The sequence below is a fragment of the Babylonia areolata genome, chromosome 1 (genome assembly GCF_041734735.1).
Source record: "Babylonia areolata isolate BAREFJ2019XMU chromosome 1, ASM4173473v1, whole genome shotgun sequence".
In the NCBI taxonomy this organism is placed as follows: domain Eukaryota; kingdom Metazoa; phylum Mollusca; class Gastropoda; order Neogastropoda; family Buccinidae; genus Babylonia; species Babylonia areolata.
The window spans coordinates 98,608,503-98,629,058 of NC_134876.1; the positions used below are offsets into that span (position 1 = coordinate 98,608,503).

Below are 20,556 nucleotides of genomic sequence, written 5' to 3' on the forward strand. Positions count from 1 at the left end.
ACACACACACACACACACACAGACACACACAGACACACACACACACACACACACACACACACACACACACATTTCTTTATGTACATTATAAAATAATATATGATATGATATGATATGACATAATAATGTAATGTAATATAATATAATACCCTACCCTACCCTACCCTACCCTACCCTACCATACCATACCATACCATACCATGATATAGCATAACATAACACAACATAAGAAGTTCCACATGGCTTGACTATTTGTTTTGCGCCTTGACATTGGATCCCCGCTGTCTCAGATGGTAATAATTTTCACTTCCGGGTGAACGTCGGTTGTTGTGGCAGGGAGACGAAAGAGACTCTTACTAACGTCATTTATTCACGACTGTCGTATTTTGGCGAATGTTGAGCTGAATTGACAACGTGAGTATTATTTCAAAGTAATCACATGACGAACATTTCATTCTTAAGTCTCTCTATCGATCTTAGCAGTTGCAGTTGATCTATCTGGCACTGTGGCAGACATCAGTCTAGTTTTGTCTCATGTTTTATTTAACACCTGTCCTGTCACGATCCAGTCGAAGCGTGGAATATAACATTCAGTTAAAACGTTGTTGTTATTTTATCGGACTTTATCGTGTTGTGTATGGCTATGCTAAGTACACCCCAAGCTGTTTTTACATTAATGTATACATCTACAAGAAGTGTCGTGACTGTGTGCCGTTGTTGGCAGAGCATAACTTTTAAAATCAAAGTTTTGCAATTGAGGAAGTGAATCCGGATCTTTCTATTTTTAGTGTGCGTGACCACGAGGCAACAGGTGATCTTTCACTTGATGTAAACCATAGGGCAGTGGAGACAGTGGTCTGTGTGTGTGTGTGTGTGTGTGTGTGTGTGTGTGTGTACACAATCACACACACAAACACGCACACACATGTATACATCTTTGTGAAGTGATTTCTTAATGACAGATAAAGAGTTGTTTTACCTGGTGTGTTTCAATCATGTTGGTTCCGTGAGACGTACTAGAATTGTAGAAAGATACATTTATTTTTTTCCACCTGGCAGCAGGAGTAGCCAGGTTCTTGCTAGTCAAGGCAAGATCACGCCTATTTCTTTGTGTTTATCACCCTATTTTATTTTATTTTACTTAATTTGATCTTCTTCTTCTTATCATTATTATTAGTTTTATTGTTATTATTATCAGTATTATTTATTCGTTACTGTTAATTTAAAGAAAAGTTTTTTTTTATTCTTTAAGCTTTGAAGGCCTGATCAACAAATTTGGTTATGCAAAAGTTAGGCATCTGCTCCTTTTTTCTTTTCTTTTTCCCCCAGCAAAAGTGGTGCAGTGTTTATGGATCTGTCTGCATGTTCTCACACCTTGTAACTGAAATTGAAAGGAAACTTTATCACCCTCACTGCTCACTTTCTTGATTGCCACTAGCGACTTGAGAGTGTGTTCATGAATAAGAAACTCACCTGTGCATTTGCTTTCCTTCACTCCCAATAAAATTGTGCTATAAGGTATTCAGTTCCTTATCCTGTGAGTAGGTATGCTGTTTTGTACAGAAGTCAGAATGCAGCCTGTCACTATTTTTCATCTTTAATGATGCAGATGTGTCATATCAGAGAAGTGGTTTTGCTGTTTAGTTTTGAATAAAGCCTCAGGCTAATTCTCATCATAAATGATGCAGATCTGTTATTTTAGAGAACTGACCATGGTTCCATGGATCTCCCACTGTGTGTATGACTCGATGAACCAGTTCATTGTGGTGGTAGTGGTAGTGTGGAGTGAACCTACTAAAGGAGAGAGAGAGAGAAATTTGAATGTGTTCCAATGTATTCTCATGAACCAGTTGTTTAGTGTATGTGCGTGCGTGCGTGCGTGTGTGTGTGTGTATGGGCCTTTTTATGCATGTGTAAGTATGTGTGTGTTTATACATTTATGTATGCATGCTGTATGTCTGCATGTGTGTGTGTGTGTACTTATCTGAACAGCGATGTCTTATTATTGATACGTAGCATTTATGTGATGTATTTGATTTTATCTATCTCTCTAACTATTTATATATATATATATATATATATATATATATATATATATATATACATACATACACACACATATACAAATAAGTGTGTGTGTGTGTGTGTGTGTGTTATCCAGGATAGTTTGTGTGCTTTCAGCTGACTGGCGTTACACACAAATCTAGAAGAAGCATGCTTCGGAGAAGCTCCAACAAACAGGATGAATCAATACCAATGCATCATTGTGAGTTGTAGTGGAGCTACATTGATACTTTTTGGTTTAGAATGGATTGAAATATTTATTTCTTGTGAATGGTCTTTGTTATATTTTATTCATGCTGCATTTTGGAAAGAAAAATGAATACATTGGGAACAGCATCTGCATGTTAGTCCCAGAAGAATGTGTATTTAAAGTTAAACTTTTTTTAATTTTTTTTTTTACCCTGTATCAGAATAAGTAGCAGCTATATTATTGTGTAGCTAGGTTTGAAAGTGGTATTATATAAGTTGATGTGTGATGTCATATATTATCCAATGATGCTTGGTTTAGATGATGAACGTTGTGTTCATTTTATGAAAAGCTGTTTCTAAGTTTTAATTTTATGTGAAATACCTGTACAATGAAGTATATTTATACTTATCATCATATTTAGACTTAGAGTCTCTGATCGAATACTGTGGCATGTGTGTGTGTGTATGTGTGCATGTGGTATGTGTGCTGTACTGTTATGTCCACATGACATATTGTGTGTGTTGTGTGCACATATGTTAAGTATGTTTGAACACACAATATTTGAATCATGCATTTCAGCATGTAATCATGTGAATGAAAAGTTGAGAGGTAAAAAGTCAAAGAAAAGAGAAAAGAAGAAAAGTCACAAATTGGAAAAAAAAGAAGGAAAAAAGGTTTCTTGATCCAAAGAAAAACATTAAAGAAATTATAGTTAGACATGTTCGTCAGCTTTTTGTTGAGGACATGTATGATTCTGAGTTCATTATATATGGCTTGTTGGCATATGTTGTGTGTTTTGTCATGTCTTGAAAGGAATGTGCTCTCAGTCAGCACTTTATATTAGAGGGTAACTGGCTGAGACCTGAAGTGAGAATCATCAGTACACTTGGTTCAGTATGAAGTGACACCATGTAAATAATGTAATCCAGGCCTTTGGGTGATAACTGATTACTTCATACTTCTTAGCCCCATGCACCAAAGATTTTTTTCCAGACAACCCAGCATTCCTCGATGCCTCTTTGGAAAGAGGGGCAGAGCTGCCACCCGAGGGAACGCAGTATGAGTTTGCTGGCTACGGTTATCCCAGCAACCAGCCTGTGAGAAATGGGATGCCTGAGGGAAACCAGCAGCACCTGGAGGGAGAGTATGTTGTCGCTCATGGCAAAGATGCAGACTATCGCTATGGAACCAATCAGAACTTGGAGGATTCCATGGCCATGGAAAACTTGCTGAAGCGTCTGCCAAGTCGTCAGCTTGGTAAAACAAAACTTTTTTTTTCTCCAAATATTTCATGAATTGTTCTGCAGTATGTCCATGGATTTTGGAAATATTACATTCAGGACAGTAATCTCACTTTCATATATGTTACACAACCGCTTATATTACTACAATGAATAGATAATTATGATAACAGATATCAGATGTACATGTGTTTAGCTTTTGTCTACAGCTTAGAAAGACAACCAGTGATGCTCATTTTCTGTCATCAAGTTCAAATGCTAAGTTGACAGGTTCTACTTGAATTTCTTATATGTTCTCTTAATAATCATCTGATCTTTGATTTGTGTTTTGAAAACTTCTTGGGAAAACATTTTGAATTCAGTGATTTTACAACTCAGTTTTATTCAGATTTCAACTGATACCCATGTAAAGAGCCATTCACATATGTCAGAAAGTATAGCAAATCAGAAAGACCAGGATGGCCTTTATCATAGAGGTTTCTGCAGGTGAATTATACATAGAAATCTTCACTTGTGTGAAAAGGAGAGCTAGCCGTGCAGACAGCTGGATACACACAGAATGCCTGAATGTGATCTAGTTAAGTCTCTGTTTTTGAAGAGTCAGCTGCTGCCAGTGCTGCGAAGACACTGCAAAGCAGACAGAGTCACAAGAGGTCTGGGTCCAGGCAGAGTGAAGACTATCTTAACGACATGCTGGACAGTGGGTCACTTGATGTGGAGGATGAGGAGAAGATGGAGGAAGCCATTCGAAGCATGCCGACGTCCATGGCAGACCGGCGGTCTATGATGTAGGTGGATGACTAGTATCACTTTTTTTGTTTTTGTTTTACTGATTCTGTATTCTTTGTACTTGTCAGTGCTTTCTTGATGGCTCTCCTTAATTTTATTTTGACTCAGTAGCTATGCAGTGCAAGATGTAGCGTAGTACAGAAATGTGTGTATCTGTGTGCATTGCCAGTGTAACATTTGCTTAACACTGCTTGGAAAAAAAAAAGAAAATGAATGTCTTTCATGCTACATGTTGGGTGTGTGGAGTATGACAAAATATATGGTATCTTTCAAACTTAAAACAAAAGCAACATAGTCTCTTCAATATGCGTTATTTGCAATTTAAGCATCCAGACTTGAATGTTCAGAAGCATCAGTATAAAAATATACTGTTCAGGAGGAAACAAAGTGGAAATGCTGCACAATCATGAATCTACTGGTAACCTAGAAATTTTTTTCAACAGAATAGACCTGACTTGAATAGTATGGCTTCAGCTGACTCAGAAAATAGGATATCAGAGTGCTGACTATATTTTAACTAATTGAACACTGTGCCTAAATATGGCACTTCATGAACCATGACTGTTAGGTATTTGATACTCATTGGGCTTGGGGGATAGAAGCAGACATGAATAATGTTCAGAAATGTTTATTTTTCATGTTCATTAAAAAAAACCCCCAAAAACACACACCTAACAACAAAACGAAAAAACAACAACAAAAAAAAAGAAAAAAGAAAAAAAAAGTACTGTTCTTGTACAGCTTTGTGTGTTATGTGACTTTGATTGAGCACGTTCTTCCTTTTTGTTGTCTTGTTTAGTTGTTGTTTTTTTAATAATAATTTCATTGGCATATTTGCTTGGTTGATTTTTCTCACTTGTTTTTTTTTGTTGCTGTTTATCTGTTGATGAAACTGGTGCAGCGGCCTGGTGGTGATGTACCTGACTAAGAAGCGAATCTCCACAGGTTCCAAGTCTCATATTAATGACCTGGATTTTTACTTCCCCCCTTCAGTAGACCTTGAGTGGTGGTCTGGATGCTAGTCCTTCAGATGATTTGATAAAGTCCCATGTACAACATGCACTTAGCAGGTGTTGTGAACAGTATTGAGGGGATGAGTTGGAGGAAGGTGGTGGTGATCACGACTGTGGAGGGGACGCTCACAGGGTGCAGCTCCATGATAAAGTGATTATTGCCATTTGGGGCTGTAGTGGGTGGTGTCTTGCATATGGTAAATCAGAATATGTACTTTGCAATGAACACAACCAATGTGACTGAGCAGTCACTTGCCACAACATCACGGAAATGACTCAGCAGCAGTGCAGGGTCTCCTCTGGTGTGTGGCCTCTGGGCGACCTAACATCAATAGTTCCTGTGGATGGCCAACACTGGGACTTTGACAGACAAACCTGTGTGTGGCTTTATATGGGAGACTCAAAATGAGCAACATGGGAGTAATGTCACTGAAACGGTGCAGATGATAGGATTGAAAAAACAAACAAAAAGCATTGCTGCTTCTCAGGTTCTGCAACCCTGTTGCCAGACGTGAAGATTAAGGAGAAACAAACTAACAACAACAACAAAACCTCCGTCCTGTTGGAATGTTTTTCAGTTTCTTCCTGATCAAGTCCATGATGGTACAAATACAGAATACAGAATACTTTATTATCTCAACAAGTGAAATTCGTGTGTGGTGTATTTTACATAAACAATACAGGAAAATATCAGACACATAATGTAAATTACATAAAAGATAAAAAATGTTGAAATGCTAAGTTGATAATGATCACAATCATACACATGTAATGATTACATATTTTCACAGTCATTCATCATAAATACATAAGGAACATGAAATGCATAGATACAAAGGTAATGCTAATCAATCTCATACAATAATCACAAACCAATCAGTGCTTTTAGCACAGTAAGAGAACAGATGAAAATATCATACTATAGTTAAAACAATGGCGTGCATGATTAAAACCAGTAGTTATTCAACAGTATTTAGAATCCATGCACAATTATATAATTCACCTAACCTTGCATGTGCATGCATCCACACACACACACACACACACGCACGCACGCACGCACGCACATTCACACACACAAAATACACGCACACACCTGTACACACACAACACATCCTTGCACCCCACCCCTCCCTCCAACACACAGAAGCTCACACACATACATAAGTATAGATCTCCCAACAGACACACATGCACGCACGCATGCACACAGACACACACAGACACACACACACACACACACATACATCTACACACACAGAGGGCCAATTTTTAAAACGCTTGTATGTTAATCAGTCAGAAATGAATCGATTTGGGTGTAATTATGTTTTGGGTTCCAAAGGTTTTCAGTTTGGGAAATCGACAGCTTTTCCCTGAAGGTGAAAGTTCGCAATATTTTGAAAGAATATGGCTGCCATCACTTATGATCTTTGTTTCACATTTGTACAGCTCATTCAGAGGTTCTTGTTTGAGATGGCTTTCTTAGCTATTTCACCCAGTGAGGGAGAAAATCAGATTGTCTTATTAGGTTTAAGCTGTATTTTATATGAAAATGCCATGGTACAAGTACAATGAATTCAACAGGGTAACAAGAAAGTCTTTTTCTGAGTCCTCCTCACAAACACACACACACACACACACACACACACACACTGCTAAATATGTGATGGGTGTCTCTGCAGGTAGAAATTGAACATGGTAACATGTATTATATACAAAAGGAAAGTAAGAACAATATAGCCAACATTATTTTATTTGCTGGTCAAAGGTAGTGGATATGTTCTTTTTAAGAACAACACTAAATTCAAATATTTCAGTTTGTGCACAAAATGACCAACAATAAGGCAATCATTTTAGCAGGTGTTTACATTCATGAAGACAAATACATTGTAACAATAACTTTTCTTTCTTTATATTTTCAGAACAGACACAGTATTGTAATAAGAATAAACAATGGGTATAGAATGAGTCAGTTAAACCTGTTGTGAAAATGGACAATTGGAGAGCCTGTGTTCTCAGTTTCATGTGTGTTGAAATCATGCCATAGCAGTCAGTAGCCCCATTGACCATTTTCTAAACTGGTTTAGCTGACTTTGTTGTGGTATTTCCTCTTAATGTTTCTCTTGTGTGGTTGCTGTGCTGCTGTCAACTGTCTCTTTCAAGCCTAACGAAAACAGAAATGATATCCAGGGGTGTTCAAAGACATTGCCCAGTTTTTAATTATGCTGTACTTCAGTTTTGTAGGGACAGTATAGGATTTTGTCGATGAGCCATCAAAATTTTCTGAGTCTGCAGTTGGATACAAATGTTATCAGATTTTTAATCTATCACCACAAACGCTGTTGAGTACAAGCAATTTCATGTGGTGTGGAGATGTAGATAGTGACGTGCCACTGGAACATAAAGGGAAATAATCCTCGAAAAGCTTTTGAACACCCCTTATTTCATGACATATTTTGTTTTATTTTACTTGTATTTTGTTTTGTTTTATTTTCACTATTTTTTTTTTTTCCTGAAATCCTGTTTTGTTTCATTTCATTTTGTTTTGTTGTGTTATTCAAGTTTTGTTTTATTTCATTTTTGTTATTTCATTTTCTGTCTCCTGTCTTTTTGATGCAACATGTGATTCTGTTGCTGTTGGTGCTCAGGAGTAAAGCATTACTGTGTGTGCATGTGAAAAAAACAACAACACGAATATAAACTGTGCATAATGGTTAACACATACTGATATACCTTCAGCTGAATCATGATCTTGAAATAAGAAAGCCTTATTCCAGCTCAGATAGTCCTGACAGCATGTCAGTATGGATCTTTGGCCTTTTCTTTTTCCATATATGATTTTGGTCATTATTGCTTGCTGCTTGATTAGATCAGTGTGTGTGTGTGTGTGTGTGTGTGTGTGTGTGTGTGTTCGTGTGTGTGTAAAGATAGTAAGTTTAAACATATTGTCTGTGTAAGTCTTTATTGGACCAAACTGAAAACAGTTTTCTCTTGAAACAATACTTTGCAGGCTTGAAGAAAAGATCAGGTTTGACAGCCTATTGATCATTGGAAGCAATGCTGCACAGTTTCTTTCTGGTCCTTTCCCATCGTTTCACAGCTTATTAACAACAAAGTGTATTCACCATTACTGGCACAATTGCTTGTATGCCCAGCAACTAAAGCTAGCCCCGAGTTACCCAGAAACTTTTGAGTGAATGAATGTTTTGCACAGCTAAATTCTTGGTGCATAAAATCAGTTTTATCAGCTCTCTTTTGTTGATGTGTTTTGTTTTATGTTTCATTTGATTTAGTCTGTTTTACCTGTGTGTAATGATGAGTCGTGTGGAAAAGTGGAAGCGACCTTTCTTTCTGCACCTCTGTTTTCAGTTGATGAAAAAAGAGAAGGCACTTTTGTGTTCACTGTTTTCTTCTCCTTCTATCTTTACTTCACTTTCAATTTTTGCACTTTGAATAATATCTCATGATTTATTCTGTAAATGTGTGAGTCAGTTAATGAATAATTTTGAAAACAAAAGAAGAGGAACATCTTTAACTTTTGTGAAAATGAAACACACATGCGGACTCACACAGACTCAGACACAGACACATACACACACACACACACACACACATGCACACATTTACTCATGCTTTCATTCATTCTATTTTAATTTCCTTGATAATGTCACAATGTGTGTGTGTGTGTGTGTGCGTGTGTGTGTGCGCGTGCGCGTGTGTGTATGTGTGTGTGTGTGTGTGTGTGTGTGTGTGTGTGTGAATACACATTTCTCTTGATCTTGCGATTGTTCTCACAGCAAAATATCATGTTATTGTAATGCTGTGTGACAGGAATTTCCTCAACTGAAATTTTGTGATTGTTTAATTTCTATATATTTTATCATTGTCACCAAGTTAAGTGAGTGTATGTATGCTAGTATTATGACATTTGTAATGAAGTATTTATACATCAGCAGTTACAATGATTATGTTTATAGCTTACCAGTATCATCATCTCCTTCAGTGCAGCACACTTGCATTGAATTCTATCTCACATTTCTGTTTATAAGTGGTTTTATCATCACACATTTATTTACTAACTTACAAAAAAAAAAATCCCTTTCTAACTCACTACACTGAACAGTGCAGAAAATGTGTCAGAGATAAATGTGTGGGAGTTTTTAATGGAATCGTTCAACTGATGAACAGTAACATTAAGAAAGCTGAAAGTGTAAGTCAGTAACATTAAGAAAGCTGAAAGTGTAAGTCTGTAACGTTAAGAAAGCTTAAGTCTTTCTGTCTTTCATTGGGTTGTCTCTGTATAGAACTCTTCCCATACACTGTATATACTGGAATGATTAGTTTTGACAAATGCTGTAATGCTATGTCAATAATAACTGCATATTGGCTACAGTAAAACGAAATCTGGATAATACTGAATGCGATAGAGAGTAAAAAGAAAAGATGTTGTCTCATCAGCACTGTATGGTTTGGTGTGTGTGTGTGTGTGTGTGTGTGTGTGTGTGTGTGTGTGTGTTTATAACTTAATATATATTTTTTTTATTAACTTTTGGAGTGAACTTTGTTTTCAGACGGAAGTGGAGCTCCAGGAAGAAAAGAACACCAGGTGTATTTAAACGAATGAAATACAGCTTTGGGATGGTATGTGCTTGTCGTTTGCTTCAGTACAGCTCTTTCGGAAAGAAGGACTGTATGTGCTCTCATTATTTTCATTTTGAATTGTCCTATTTTGATAATACTTGGAGCTGTTCTTTTTCTCTCTCCTTTTTTTTTTTTTTCTAACTCATACAGTCATAGAAAATTGACTTGGAGCTTGTGTTTGATAGCCAGCTAGTAGCAGATTACTTAAAAACAAGATTTGAAAAATAAAGAAGCAAGGAAGCTGATTCCAGATCTGTTCACGCACCCAGTGCTGGTTGAACCTTGAGAGTCTTCCAAAATATAGAAATATATGTGTACATATATATTCACGATTCAAGTCAGTCTATGCTTATTCTAGCTGATGCTTGACTTGTATCTTCATTTGGTTCATTATTATTTCCCCTGTCTTTGTATTGAAGCTGTTTAACTGGCAATGTGTCAGTAGAAAGGGGAATGAATACTGCTTTTAAGATCTGTGAATGTGCAGGTATTGATGTTTTTTTATATACTGTTTTGGAAGAGGGGGTAAGGTGGAAAAAGAGGGTGATGGCTTTGAGTGTTTGTGTGTGTGTGTGTGTATGTGTGGGTGCATGTGTGTGGGTGCATGCATGTCGATGTTAGTGTGTGTGTGTGTGTGTGTGTGTGTTTGCAGATGTGTGTTCTTGTGTGTGTGATTTATGTCTGTGTGTCCGTGCATATGCATGTTAGTATGTTTGTGTGTGTGTGTGTGTGCTTGTATGTGTTTATATGTCCATGCATGTTTGTGTGTGTGTGTGAGTGAGTGTGTGTGGGTGTGCGAGTGAATGTGTGTGGGTGTGCCTGTGCATGTTTGTATGTGTGTTTGTGTGTCTGTACTTGTCTGTGTTTCTGTGTCCATGTATGTGCTTGTGGATGTGTATGTGTGTATGTATGTGCGTACGTGCATGTGTGTGTGCATGTACTTGCTCATGCATGTGTTAGCATACCCGCACACACACACACACACACACACACACACACACACACACGCCACACGCTCGCGCACCTCTCCTCATGTCCCCCCAGGCGTGGAAGCACTTCAAGGACAACCTGGCGGAGCTGAAGTACACCCTGCAGCTGTGGCACAGCCACATGAAGAAGATTGAGGGCAACTTTGGCACAGACGTGCTGTCCTACTTCCTCTTCCTCAAGTGGCTGCTGCTGATCAACATCCCCACGCTGCTGCTGACCCTGGGCTTCATTGTGGTGCCCCAGATCCTCTTCCGATGGTTCCAGCAGGAGCACCCTGGCTTCGACACCAACGAGGACTTTACTGGACTGGAGCTGCTCACCGGGGCTGTGAGTGAAGGAGGGGGGGGGGGAGTTGTGTGTGTGTTAGTGTGGTGTGTGTGGGAGGGGATGGGGGGGTTGTGTCGGTGTGGGTGGGTGGGGGTTGAGGTGGGGGGGGGGGGGTGTTTGTATGTCAGGGGCTGTGGGGAGGGGGTGGGGGGGGGGTTGTGTGTTTGTGGGGGTTGGGGTGGGGGTTTGTGTGTGTGTATGAGTGGGGTTGTGTATGTAAGTGTATGTGTTTGTGTGTGTGAGTGAGGGGGGTTGTGTATGTAAGTGTGTGTTTGAGTGTGTGTGTATGCATGGGGGTGGGGGGTTATGTGTGTGTGTGTATGCATGGGGGTGGGGGGTTGTGTGTGTGTGTGTATGCATGGGGGTGGGGGGGTTGTGTGTGTGTGTGTGTGTGTGTGCATGGGGGAGGGGGGTTGTGTGTTTGTGTGTGGGGGTGTGTGTATATGTGTGGGGGTGTGTTTGGGTTTTTTCTGTTTGTGGGCTGCAAACTCCCTTGTTCCCGCTCTTCAGAAAATTGTGCTCAAAATTGAATTGGCCCATTGTTCCACAATAAACTGAGGTCAGAGAATGATAGACTGAGGTCAGAGAACGCCACAGCAACAAACGGGTTGTCACTGGCAGAATTCTGTAGAAAAATGTGTGATAGGAAAAGACATGCGCTCAGATGTAGAAAAGAGAGGGGAAGAAAGGGAGGCACTGTAGGGGAAAGGGTGGCACTGTACTGTGGTGATGTGTTCTCCCTAGGGGAAAGGGAGGCACTGTACTGTGGTGATGTGTTCTCCATAGGGGAAAGGGTGGCACTGTACTGTGGTGATGTGTTCTCCATAGGGGAAAGGGTGGCACTGTACTGTGATGTGTTCTCCATAGGGGAAAGGGTGACACTGTACTGTGATGTGTTCTCCATAGGGGAAAGGGAGGCACTGTACTGTGGTGATGTGTTCTCCCTAGGGGAAAGGGTGGCACTGTACTGTGATGTGTTCTCCATAGGGGAAAGGGTGGCACTGTACTGTGGTGATGTGTTCTCCATAGGGGAAAGGGAGGCACTGTACTGTGGTGATGTGTTCTCCATAGGGGAAAGGGTGGCACTGTACTGTGGTGATGTGTTCTCCCTAGGGGAAAGGGTGGCACTGTACTGTGATGATGTGTTCTCCCTAGGGGAAAGGGTGGCACTGTACTGTGGTGATGTGTTCTCCCTAGGGGAAAGGGTGGCACTGTACTGTGATGTGTTCTCCATAGGGGAAAGGGTGGCACTGTACTGTGGTGATGTGTTCTCCATAGGGGAAAGGGTGGCACTGTACTGTGGTGATGTGTTCTCCCTAGGGGAAAGGGTGGCACTGTACTGTGATGTGTTCTCCATAGGGGAAAGGGTGGCACTGTACTGTGATGTGTTCTCCCTAGGGGAAAGGGTGGCACTGTACTGTGGTGATGTGTTCTCCCTAGGGGAAAGGGTGGCACTGTACTGTGGTGATGTGTTCTCCCTAGGGGAAAGGGTGGCACTGTACTGTGATGATGTGTTCTCCATAGGGGAAAGGGAGGCACTGTACTGTGGTGATGTGTTCTCCATAGGGGAAAGGGTGGCACTGTACTGTGGTGATGTGTTCTCCATAGGGGAAAGGGTGGCACTGTACTGTGATGTGTTCTCCATAGGGGAAAGGGTGGCACTGTACTGTGGTGATGTGTTCTCCATAGGGGAAAGGGTGGCACTGTACTGTGGTGATGTGTTCTCCCTAGGGGAAAGGGTGGCACTGTACTGTGATGTGTTCTCCATAGGGGAAAGGGTGGCACTGTACTGTGGTGATGTGTTCTCCATAGGGGAAAGGGTGGCACTGTACTGTGGTGATGTGTTCTCCATAGGGGAAAGGGTGACACTGTACTGTGATGTGTTCTCCATAGGGGAAAGGGTGGCACTGTACTGTGGTGATGTGTTCTCCCTAGGGGAAAGGGTGGCACTGTACTGTGGTGATGTGTTCTCCCTAGGGGAAAGGGTGACACTGTACTGTGATGTGTTCTCCATAGGGGAAAGGGTGGCACTGTACTGTGGTGATGTGTTCTCCCTAGGGGAAAGGGTGGCACTGTACTGTGATGATGTGTTCTCCATAGGGGAAAGGGAGGCACTGTACTGTGGTGATGTGTTCTCCATAGGGGAAAGGGTGGCACTGTACTGTGATGTGTTCTCCATAGGGGAAAGGGAGGCACTGTACTGTGGTGATGTGTTCTCCATAGGGGAAAGGGTGGCACTGTACTGTGATGTGTTCTCCATAGGGGAAAGGGAGGCACTGTACTGTGGTGATGTGTTCTCCATAGGGGAAAGGGTGGCACTGTACTGTGGTGATGTGTTCTCCATAGGGGAAAGGGAGGCACTGTACTGTGGTGATGTGTTCTCCATAGGGGAAAGGGTGGCACTGTACTGTGGTGATGTGTTCTCCATAGGGGAAAGGGAGGCACTGTACTGTGGTGATGTGTTCTCCATAGGGGAAAGGGTGGCACTGTACTGTGATGTGTTCTCCATAGGGGAAAGGGTGGCACTGTACTGTGGTGATGTGTTCTCCATAGGGGAAAGGGTGACACTGTACTGTGATGATGTGTTCTCCATAGGGGAAAGGGTGACACTGTACTGTGATGTGTTCTCCATAGGGGAAAGGGTGGCACTGTACTGTGGTGATGTGTTCTCCATAGGGGAAAGGGTGGCACTGTACTGTGGTGATGTGTTCTCCCTAGGGGAAAGGGTGGCACTGTACTGTGATGTGTTCTCCATAGGGGAAAGGGTGGCACTGTACTGTGGTGATGTGTTCTCCCTAGGGGAAAGGGTGGCACTGTACTGTGGTGATGTGTTCTCCCTAGGGGAAAGGGTGGCACTGTACTGTGGTGATGTGTTCTCCCTAGGGGAAAGGGTGACACTGTACTGTGATGTGTTCTCCATAGGGGAAAGGGTGGCACTGTACTGTGGTGATGTGTTCTCCATAGGGGAAAGGGTGACACTGTACTGTGATGTGTTCTCCATAGGGGAAAGGGTGGCACTGTACTGTGGTGATGTGTTCTCCATAGGGGAAAGGGTGGCACTGTACTGTGGTGATGTGTTCTCCATAGGGGAAAGGGTGGCACTGTACTGTGGTGATGTGTTCTCCATAGGGGAAAGGGTGGCACTGTACTGTGATGTGTTCTCCATAGGGGAAAGGGTGGCATTGTACTGTGGTGATGTGTTCTCACTAGGGGCTTTAGAACATGAATTTGTTGTGAACACATTGTGCATGACAGGAACATAGACATAGTTGAGTCAAAGACATACAGTCAATGCACAGTAGTGATAGAGTAGGTGTACATTCAACAAGTTTTAATTATTTGACATTATGCTGTCATAATGATTGTGTAGGCATACGTTTGATGTGATGTCATGATTGACATTATACCGTCATAATGATTGTGTAGGCATATGTTTGATGTGATGTCATGATTGACATTATACCGTCATAATGATTGTGTAGGCATACGTTTGATGTGATGTCATGATTGACATTATGCTGTCATAATGATTGTGTAGGCATACATTTGACATGATGTAATGATTGACATTATGCTGTCATAATGATTGTGTAGGCATACATTTGACATGATGTAATGATTGACATTATACCGTCATAATGATTGTGTAGGCATACGTTTGATGTGATGTCATGATTGACATTATACCATCATAATGATTGTGTAGGCATACATTTGACATGATGTAATGATTGACATTATACCATCATAATGATTGTGTAGGCATACATTTGACATGATGTAATGATTGACATTACACCGTCATAATGATTGTGTAGGCATACATTTGATATGATGTAATGATTGACATCATACCTTCATAATGAATGTGTAGGCATACATTTGACATGATGTAATGATTGACATCATACCTTCATAATGAATGTGTAGGCATACATTTGACATGATGTAATGATTGACATTATACCGTCATAATGAATGTGTAGGCATACGTTTGATAAGATGTCATGATTGACATTATACCATCATAATGATTGTATAGGCATACTTTTTATATGATATAATGATTGACATTATACCGTCATAATGATTGTGTAGGCATACATTTGACATGATGTAATGATTGACATTATACCGTCATAATAATTGTGTAGGCATACAATTGACATGATATAATGATTGACATTATACCATCATAATGATTGTGTAGGCATACATTTGACATGATGTAATGATTGACATTATACCGTCATAATGAATGTGCCAAGAATTATCCCTTCCCTATCGGTATTTTCATTCTTAAAAGTCAAAATTTAATGTAGACACACAACAAAATGAACAGTATTGCTCTAAATGAAGGTAGGTTTTGTAAGCGCTTTCTAGCTATATTAGGAAACAGTTGAGGAGGCAAGTAGTTTTCAGCATCATTGTGTCGTGTTGTGCACTCCAGGGATGGTTCTCCCCCACTGAGCTGTACTATGGGTACTACACCAACAAGACCATATCAATCAGCGACGGGAAAATGTACAAAATGCAGGTGGCTTACCTGCTCACCTGTGGCGGCTATTACCTGCTGACGCTGCTGATCATGGGCCACAGGTAAGTCACAGGTGTAGACCTGTCACTCGGTTCACCCCTGTGACTCGAGATCTTGTCAAACGTACAGTTCTCTCTTCTCCACTTTAAAGATGTGAACTTGGATCCCTTCCCTTCAAAGCTATTTCTTGATTGCCTTGACATCCTCTTGCCTTCCTGTGACTGACATAATGAATGACTCTCTAACGTCTGGAAACATTCCTGTTTCATACAAGTGTTCTCTGGTAAATTTGCTAAAGAAGCCTTCACTTAATCACGAGGATATGAAGAATTACCGTCCTGTTTCAAATCTTCCCTTTCTGTCAAAGTTGTTAGAGCGTCTTGTTCTTTGGCAGCCACATGCCAACACATCAGTGTTCAGTTTGTGATACATTCCAGCACTCACTGAAATATAAGCTGTCTTATATGTATTTGGGTAAAAGTGCGTTAACGATATGAAACATCATGGGCTGTGTATGATATACAGTGCCCATTCAGTATGTATCATATTGGATCTGTATATGGAGTTCCTTCCTCTTTTCCATGGAGTGACCATAATCACTTGTTGATTATACTATCACTGTTGTACAAGATGGTTATAATTAATGTGATAGTACATAGTTTTGATGTGTTAAAAAGAGGATTCTCTTTTTGCACAACTTCATTTTGGAAATGAAGAAAATATGAACATAATCAGCCTGACTCGTTGTCACATTGTTTTGCTTTCAGCATCTTGCGGTCCTACAGAAAGTACTACATCGAGGCAGGGGGCTTTCGGGGCATGCACATCGTGTTCAGGATTCTGGGCAGCTGGGACTTCGGCCTGACCTCTGCTGAGGCTGTCAAACTCAAACATAAGAGCACCTTCAATGAGATCAAAGTGAGTCAGCTGAGATGGTTTTGTGTTTTGCTCTGATCAGCAGGCTGAAGGTTAAAGGTTAAAGGTCCCATAGCCTTGTGCAGCCATCTAGGCATTGAATTCATGTCTGCTGTGTCTAGGGCTTAGCATAGGAAGGCTGGGCCCAGTCCGTTCCTTCTGCTGTTTTAGCCTTCTCCAAGTGAAGTCATGTTCCTGCTCACACCTGGGTGGAGTGAGGATAATCAAAGTCGATATATATGTGTGTTTTTATACCTGACTGCCGTATGGCAAATAGATGTGTGTGTTTTTATACCTGACTGCCGTATGGCAAAAAGATGTGTGTGTTTTTATACCTGACTGCCGTATGGCAAAAAGATGTGTGTGTTTTTATACCTGACTGCCGTATGGCAAAAAGATGTGTGTTTTTATACCTGACTGCCGTATGGCAAATAGATGTGTGTGTTTTTATACCTGACTGCCGTATGGCAAATAGATGTGTGTGTTTTTATACCTGACTGCCGTATGGCAAATAGATGTGTGTGTTTTTATACCTGACTGCCGTATGGCAAATAGATGTGTGTGTTTTTATACCTGACTGCTGTATGGCAAATAGATGTGTGTGTTTTTATAGCTGACTGCTGTATGGCAAATAGATGTGTGTGTTTTTATAGCTGACTGCTGTATGGCAAATAGATGTGTGTGTTTTTATACCTGACTGCCGTATGGCAAATAGATGTGTGTGTTTTTATACCTGACTGCTGTATGGCAAATAGATGTGTGTGTTTTATACCTGACTGCTGTATGGCAAATAGATGTGTGTGTTTTTATACCTGACTGCCGTATGGCAAATAGATGTGTGTGTTTTTATAGCTGACTGCTGTATGGCAAATAGATGTGTGTGTTTTTATAGCTGACTGCTGTATGGCAAATAGATGTGTGTGTTTTTATAGCTGACTGCCGTATGTCAAATAGATGTGTGTGTTTTTATAGCTGACTGCTGTATGGCAAATAGATGTGTGTGTTTTTATACCTGACTGCCGTATGGCAAAAAGATGTGTTTGTTTTTATACCTGACTGCCGTATGGCAAAAAGATGTGTGTGTTTTTATACCTGACTGCCGTATGGCAAAAAGATGTGTGTGTTTTTATACCTGACTGCCGCATGGCAAATAGATGTGTGTGTTTTTATACCTGACTGCCGTATGGCAAATAGATGTGTGTGTTTTTATACCTGACTGCCGTATGGCAAATAGATGTGTGTGTTTTTATAGCTGACTGCTGTATGACAAATAGATGTGTGTGTTTTTATAGCTGACTGCCGTATGGCAAATAGATGTGTGTGTTTTTATACCTGACTGCCGTATGGCAAATAGATGTGTGTGTTTTTATACCTGACTGCCGTATGGCAAATAGATGTGTGTGTTTTTATAGCTGACTGCTGTATGGCAAATAGATGTGTGTGTTTTTATACCTGACTGCTGTATGGCAAATAGATGTGTGTGTTTTTATACCTGACTGCCGTATGGCAAATAGATGTGTGTGTTTTTATACCTGACTGCCGTATGGCAAATAGATGTGTGTGTTTTTATACCTGACTGCTGTATGGCAAATAGATGTGTGTGTTTTTATACCTGACTGCCGTATGGCAAATAGATGTGTGTGTTTTTATAGCTGACTGCTGTATGGCAAATAGATGTGTGTGTTTTTATAGCTGACTGCCGTATGTCAAATAGATGTGTGTATTTTTATAACTGACTGCCGTATGGCAAATAGATGTGTGTGTTTTTATACCTGACTGCCGTATGGCAAATAGATGTGTGTGTTTTTATAACTGACTGCCATATGGCAAATAGATGTGTGTGTTTTTATAACTGACTGCTATATGGCAAATAGATGTGTGTGTTTTTATAACTGACTGCCGTATGGCAAATAGATGTGTGTGTTTTTATAACTGACTGCCGTATGGCAAACAGATGTGTGTGTTTTTATAACTGACTGCCGTATGGCAAATAGATGTGTGTGTTTTATAGCTGACTGCTGTATGGCAAATAGATGTGTATTATAGCTGACTGCCGTATGGCAAATAGATGTGTTTTATAACTGACTGCCGTATGGCAGATAGATGTGTTTTATAACTGACTGCCATATGGCAAATAGATGTGTTTTATAGCTGACTGCCGTATGGCAAATAGATGTGTTTTATAGCTGACTGCCGTATGGCAAATAGATGTGTTTTATAACTGACTGCCGTATGGCAAATAGATGTGTTTTATACCTGACTGCCGTATGGCAAATGGATGTGTGTGTTTTGATATCAAGTAGTTGGTGGCTTCCTTTTTCATTTGTTTGTGTTCTCTTTTGTTAAGTGTGTATAGATGCTTCAAAGTGACCTTCCTGTCCTGAAATGCTAAAAGCTTACCAGAACATTAAGTTGTTTTGTCTTTTGCAAAAATGAATGTTTCCTATTTCTGGAGCCTTTTCCCAAGAGGGCCTTGTCTCAGTCGTCACAAGTTTCTCTGCTTGGTAATGCATCAAAGCATCAGCTGCACGCTCTCCATGCAAGAGCAGAGAGGGTTTTTTTTTGCTTGCTTTTATGTGGTGATATCTGGTAACTCTTCAACTTATGTCACAATAAGCAACTGAAACAGTAACAACTGCATTTAAAACTCAACTGAAACCTTAAAACTCAACTGCAACAGTAACAACTGCACTTAAAACTCAACTGAAACCTTAAAACTCAACTGAAACAGTAAAAACTGCACTTAAAACTCAACTGAAACAGTAACAACTGCACTTAAAACTCACCTGAAACAGTAACAGCTGCACTTAAAACTCACCTGAAACAGTAACAGCTGCACTTAAAACTCAACTGAAACAGTAACAACTGCACTTAAAACTCACCTGAAACAGTAACAGCTGCACTTAAAACTCAACTGAAACAGTAACAACTGCACTTAAAACTCAGTGCCACACTGATCTCATTTCAGCAGGAATCAGCAATGAAGGGGTTAATCAGTACTCCCACCACTCTGTTTTTTCTTTGTTTTTTTTCTCTCCCAGGAGTATCTAGCCGGGGCGACCAGGAAGCAGGAGCGAAAGAAGCTGAGTGATTGGTGCCAGCTGTTCTGGCTGCGAGTGGTGACCAACATCATCGTGCTGGGGCTGATGGGAGGGGCCGGGTACCTCATCTACTACCTGTCTGAGAACCAGGAGACTTACTCCACCTCCTCCTCCTCCTCTACCACCACCCTCTCGCAGGACAGTGCTGTGAGTGGTGATTGATATGTTTCAGTTTCCGACAGTGCCATATACGCTGTGCCACATCTGCAAGGCAGATGTCTGACCAGCAGCATAAGCTAACTTGCTCGGTCAGGCCTTGAGTGCATGCATATATATATATATATATATATATGTGTGTGTGTGTGTGTGTGTGTGTGTGTGTGTGTACCAATCAGTGTGGATATCTTCTATAGTATTTTGCCAGAGGACAGCGCTTTTGTTGCCATGGATTCTTTTTCGGTGCGTGAAGTTCACGCTGTGCACTGGACCTCAGTGTATTGTCTCATCCGAAGGACCAGATGCTTAGTTTGATATTCCTGTCAGACTTGGGCAAGATTGGGATTCAAACTCAGCCGTCTTCCTCCAGGTAAAGAATGGTGATAAGAATGGAGAGAACGGAATGAAGCAGTCATGCTTGTGTGTGAATGACTAGTATGAAACTGTTTTCATTTGTCTCTGCTCAAGATTTAGCGCTGTATAAATGCCTTGTCATTTAAAAAAAAAAAAAAAAAAATTTTTATCTGTTGGTTTGTGTTGTTGTAGTCTTTGTAGTCTTCAGATCTGCAGCCGAAAAAGAAAAGATGATCAC

At 40.6% G+C, this 20,556-nt stretch overlaps 1 protein-coding gene across 3 annotated transcripts in view; it reads left to right on the forward strand.

Annotated features, from left to right (window-relative positions):
• Positions 1-312: 312 nt before the first annotated feature.
• Positions 313-20,556, forward strand: part of LOC143290135 (transmembrane channel-like protein 5) — a 52,277-nt gene continuing 32,033 nt past the window's right edge. For 2 of the 3 annotated variants that reach the window (XR_013056337.1, XM_076599430.1), the window contains exons 1-9: positions 313-414; positions 2,182-2,266; positions 3,248-3,511; positions 4,094-4,283; positions 9,869-9,938; positions 10,983-11,255; positions 15,706-15,854; positions 16,560-16,710; positions 19,749-19,955. Coding sequence is in view for 2 of the 3 variants with exons in the window: in XM_076599430.1 (XP_076455545.1) it covers positions 2,215-2,266; positions 3,248-3,511; positions 4,094-4,283; positions 9,869-9,938; positions 10,983-11,255; positions 15,706-15,854; positions 16,560-16,710; positions 19,749-19,955 (1,356 nt within the window). In the remaining variant the exon portion in view is untranslated. Of the gene's footprint in view, positions 415-2,161; positions 2,267-3,247; positions 3,512-4,093; positions 4,284-9,868; positions 9,939-10,982; positions 11,256-15,705; positions 15,855-16,559; positions 16,711-19,748; positions 19,956-20,556 lie in introns of all 3 variants that reach the window. The other variant, XM_076599443.1, reaches the window with a different exon arrangement.